General features: G+C 33.8%; 1 protein-coding gene across 1 annotated transcript in view; it reads right to left on the bottom strand.

Moving 5' to 3' along the window:
* The window catches only part of KDM4C (lysine (K)-specific demethylase 4C), a 349,283-nt gene that overhangs the window by 126,072 nt on the left and 217,836 nt on the right, over nt 1-5,375 (bottom strand). The window contains exons 13-14 of the mRNA XM_004677654.2: nt 3,019-3,200; nt 1,150-1,363 (exon numbers count right to left, since the gene is read on the bottom strand). Of these exons, the coding sequence (XP_004677711.1) occupies nt 1,150-1,363; nt 3,019-3,200 (396 nt within the window). The remainder of the gene's footprint in view (nt 1-1,149; nt 1,364-3,018; nt 3,201-5,375) is intronic.

Below are 5,375 nucleotides of genomic sequence, written 5' to 3'. Positions count from 1 at the left end.
TACTCATCTGTGAAAAACAGATAAAATATTGCCATTTGCAACAACATAGACAAAATTAGAGGGTGTTATGAGAAGAAAAATAAACCAAAAAGAGAAAGACAAATCTAGATTACTTCATTCATTATGTATACTATAAAGAGACAAAATTAAGGAAGACAAAATTATGTTAAACACACACACACACACACACACACACACACAAAGACCTGGAAATTTGATTGCAGAATTGAAGCTACCAAGGAGGGAAGAGGGGTTTGCAGACCAAATGAAGAAGGAACCTAATGGTTTATGGTTAAAGGATTATGGGTACTTTGGAGAGGAGTGTGTTATGGTGATATATATCCATGTAGAGGTGTGAACCCATTCTCCTAAATCATATACAGTGATGTAAACCAATGTTCCCTCAATAAAAAATATAGACAGACAGTAAAACATGATCCGTTTATACTCTAACAAAAATAGATCATGCATAAGCATGTTAATATAACACAGGATTTGGTAATACTGGAATTTTCAATAAAAAGCTTTAAGATAATATTGCAATGCTTAATAGATTTTGGAAGATTTACATGACAGATCAATAAAAAATATATTTATCACCTCTCCAACTATGTAAAATACAAATTAAAAAAGGTATGGAGCTTAGTTATCTCAGTCTTTACTTAGGGAGAACAATAGTAATGTCTATTCTTCCCTAGAAAGCAATAGAGATCTTTCTACTTTTACAAAGACTAAAAACTTAAATCACAATTAAATTTAATAAGAATAAACTTCCTCAAATTACCAAAGGAATATTCATTTCTCTTTAAAACCCACAGAGTCATGAATCAGTATGAGATTAAAATTCAGATATTGCAAGCTATATCTTAAAATAACTCAAACTCCAGCATGTGAAAGGACCCCCAAAATGACCCTATGTCTAGATCCCAAACAAACAAGCAGACCTGCTCTCCACTGCCTACATAAAACTGTTCAAAAAGGTTGGTTTATGCCCATTCATACTTTTATCAGAGGAAAGTGAGAAGGGAAAATATAAACAATAAAAATGTCAATAATTTAAAGCATTAGAATTGGCAGGTTACAAAAGAGTAAGAAATAAAGACTATGGGAAACACTAGAAAGTTACTGATGAATGAGAGATTCATTTACTTGCATGAACCTGCACACGGCACTTTGCACAGGATATCAGGAGACTTGTTCCATCCTCTTCCAAGAAGGCATTAGGAGGAGTATATTCTATATTTTCTTCACTATAAATAAAACACATCTCTGGAATAAGGGGTTTGGTTTTTCCTCCCAAAGTAGGCACTTCATCTAATTTTGTCTCCCATTTAGAATCATTTTCTTCATTGCTGCTCTCTGGCTGAAAAACACAATTATTTCCACATAATTGAAAAACATGGTAAAGGACTCATCATTTATTCTAGTCATTATCCATTCACTAACAGTTGCTCCAGGCACTAACATCCAGCTTCTGCTATTCCTCTTGTTCTCCTCAACTCAACTATTAAAGAGTTTATCATTTCCTTTCCTCAGATTGCAATGCAGATATTAAGCTATAGGAACAAGAGGCTATTTCCTGTCTATCTGTCGTATTCTGTTTATTTGATGGTACAAGAGTAATGAGCTACTAAAACTAATTTCTCACATAAAAAGTTCATGAAAATTATAATGAATTTTTTTGTGCATCTTTATTTTCACTAGATTAACAGACATGCCTTCATTTATTAAAGAACCTTACCTGTTTACACCTGAAGGAGTGTTTTTAAAAGACCTAAGTTTTAATCAGTGCAATAACATGGAAGGATTTGTTAAAATTTTTGTCTCACATAAGTATTAAAAGTGCAAGACAAAAAATGTACAAAGAACATTGTCATTCTCAGCAAATGTACAAAATTATTTAATATCTACTTGAAACTGCAAATAGTGGGTCATTACCTCAAGAGACGTCATAAGATTTTCTTGACGTCTTAGCATTTTAGTTGGAATCTATATAATGACTGGGAAAATATACAGGCAGATTATGATAGAGAAATAAGAATCCTAAAATGGATAAAATTTTTCAAGAAAAGACAAAAACATGATGGCTAAAAGAAAAACAGAAATAATGTTTGTCATTCACCTGTGTCACGTTCAAAGACGAATGAGTAAACTAGTTCCTCTACTTAACAAAGGTCATGAAAATCACATTTTCATGATCTGAAAAGAGGGGATAGAATTACTTTATTAATCTAAGAGTGATGTAATCTTGCTTATAATATTGGGTTATCATAAAAGTCATGATGTATATCTCTGTTATCTATGCAAAAATGCATCATATCTTTTCTGACAAACTAATACTCTTGATTCTATTAGCAAAACATATCCTAGAAAAACGTTCACATCTATATACTTATAATGAATTTTGTCTTAAAATGTAATTCTATCCTTAATGGGTTACTAAAGATTCATTTTACTTGTGTTTATACTGGAGAATGTGGCTCTCTGTGAGATAAGACTCTGAATATAATGTATGTGGAATAATATTTGAAAACAGTATCATGCATTGCTGGCTGATGAAGGTGAACAGTTTTTAATGAGTCCTGCAGTATCTTCTGTATGTTATATATGGGAAGATAAAACAGTAACATTTTAAATATGTGTCAGTGGCTAATATCTGTATTATTAGAAATTGTATTTTCAAATATAAAACAGAGGCTAGGTTTAAGTTCTCACTCATAAGCTTCTATTATCTTTAAGCTTTAAGTGTGTTTCATGGTGAAAGGGGTAAGAAAAAAGGGCTGGAATTGCTCACTGATTGAAATAAGCCTAGGCAGCCAAAAATGATAAAACATAGTCATAAAATGTTTCTGAAGTGGCACTTGGAAACTCTACTTGCAGTTTTTGATGGTCACTGCTATATAAGTAGTAATATTTCTCTTGCATTAACCCTACAATGCATCACCTCTGTGTTCACAGTCATACACCAATTACTGCAGTGAAAGGAAACCTGAATGGGGCCAGCCTCCCCTTCATTACCTTGTAGTAGGGCATAAGGAGAGCACAGATGGCACAGTAGGGCTCCATTTTGGCTATGGCCGCATTATACTCCTGCTCAGCCACAAAGTTGGGGGGCTTCGTCTGCCAAAGGTGGACAAGAGGCTTTGCCCAAGACTCTGTTTCTTCGACTTCCTCCTCCATTGATGGAACTTCAGGCAATTCTGAATAGAGAAGTCACAGAACACAGTGAGCATGGGTCTCAGGGAAACATAACAACCCTTGTTATAAAAGAAGCAAACATTCAAAAGTGTCTGTGGTGGTAATGCCAGAGAGCAAACCTATTTTATCTTTCAGGTGTATCCTGAAAATATTGAAACAAAAGAAGGTTCTTCTTTGGCCTCCTCAACCTCCAAGGACATGATCAAATCTAATGGCAAGGGAGCCTATATGCTATTGCATATCCATTCCTGCCAGGAATAACTAAATTGTTATTCTAAATTCTTTCTATTGTACTATGTTTGTGTTTCTAATGTTACTATAGTATCTCCCACAGTAACATAGTTTATATGTGAGAGATTACCTGCCAGCTAACAGAGGACTTATTTAGCCCAGTAACAGTCTTAACAATATCTTGATTCCTCACCTAACACAATACAAGGTTCTATTAAAAAAAAAAATTATGAATTGGATTTCATTTAATTAATTTATGTATTTAAAATACATGACAAATACCATTTAAAGAGCAGCTATAATGTGCCAAGGAAAGCACAGCCATTACCTGGATATAAAAGGCAACTCTATAACAAATCTTGTTTACTATGATGCACCAAGAGGCCCAAATCACTTAAGCACATATAGCTGTTAACAAAAAAAGAGACTTCTTCCACAAAAATATCACTTTACAAAATGCCATAGAATGACAAAAATAATAGAGGATGGTATTAATAGATTAAGAGGAAAAAAATTCCTTATGCTGACACCAGAAGAACAATATACAAAGGCAGGTGGCAACACCTAGGTATATCTAGAGCTTAACGCAGGAGCTGTGAAACACTCAAAAATTCCTCACCAATTGTTGGCACAGTCTTTCTTAAAAGTAAATATGTTGGACCAACATTCTCGTTTCAAAAAAGGATATTCCTGTGAAAGAGTATTTACTAGTCCTTGTCTTTTGACTTAACCTCTTTTAGCAGAAAGTCAAAGCAGATTTACTCAAATGATAAAATAGGAATAGCTAAATCGAGGTGGAAATAACTCAAAAGATGTCAATGTCAACAAAAACAATTGGGGGAATGTTCCTGTTTTCATGTTAGTGATAGTGTTTTCATGTTGGTGTATTGCTGTTATTATTATTAGTGAAAAATGTTTGATATTTATCCAGTAGCAGTGTTTAAAACCAAACAAACAAAAGAATATTTCTGTGTATTTTGTAATGAGGTAACCAGATGATAAATTTAAACTACTTCTACTTTAGATCGCTTACAAAACACTTAGGAGACTTAGTCTGAAGATTAAGATTTGACAAATGAAAGATGAGAGCAAAAAGTTAAAGAGGAATTTAAAATTCCATCGAGTCCTTTCCTCATAGGCAAATATCTCCCACATTAACAACCAAAAAAAATCCTTGGGTTTGAATTCCTATTGCTGATTACTGAGTCACAATATATTGTTTCACTTGCTTTTGATAAAACATAAAATAGACAACACAGACTATGCTTTTATCCCCTTGGTTGTAAATTAATCTGAGGAGTTTTCAAAAATATTTTCAGGGATAGTGAAAATACTATTTAATCACCAAAAGTCTGGTAATCATGAGAAAGTAAAAGAAAAGGATAATTCATGACAATAGAGCAAGAGTAGGAGGGAGTGTACAAAGCTGTAGCAAGATATGATGGAGGACAGACTACCTGCTACCACTTGGACTTTACTCACATGTTCTTAGACCTAAGCTGGTCAGTGACACTATTCCACACCTGTCCTTCCCAAAGGACAACTCTGTCATAGGACAGAGGAGGTTGTACTTTGGCCCAAAGAACATTTGTCTTCTATTTGAATGCTCTACAGGCTAGATATAGAGTGAACACTGCTATAGTATAATCCTATAAATTAAAAGCAGCATGGCAGCAACACGCTATATCACCAAGAGCAGGGAAACATAAGTTCAGAGAGCTGCCTTAAAATGCAGAAGAACTTAGAGTCAGAAGGGCTGCGGCTTTAGATAAGAAAGATTATAAAGGTGTTAATTCCTATCTCACCTATTTCAACGTTGCTTTTTATTTTTCCTTTTATAAAATTAAAATGAAATACTACATATAAAATTTCTTTTTTTAAAAAAGATTTATTTATTTTTGCATACAGAACTGGGGGTACAGGCCAGAGATGCAGCGGTGGTGAAA

The sequence above is a fragment of the Condylura cristata genome, unplaced genomic scaffold, assembly GCF_000260355.1.
Source record: "Condylura cristata isolate star-nosed mole 26May11 unplaced genomic scaffold, ConCri1.0 scaffold00006, whole genome shotgun sequence".
NCBI classification, from domain to species: domain Eukaryota; kingdom Metazoa; phylum Chordata; class Mammalia; order Eulipotyphla; family Talpidae; genus Condylura; species Condylura cristata.
The sequence above is the reverse complement of the archived record's forward strand: the minus strand, read 5'-3'. Positions and strand labels throughout refer to the sequence as shown.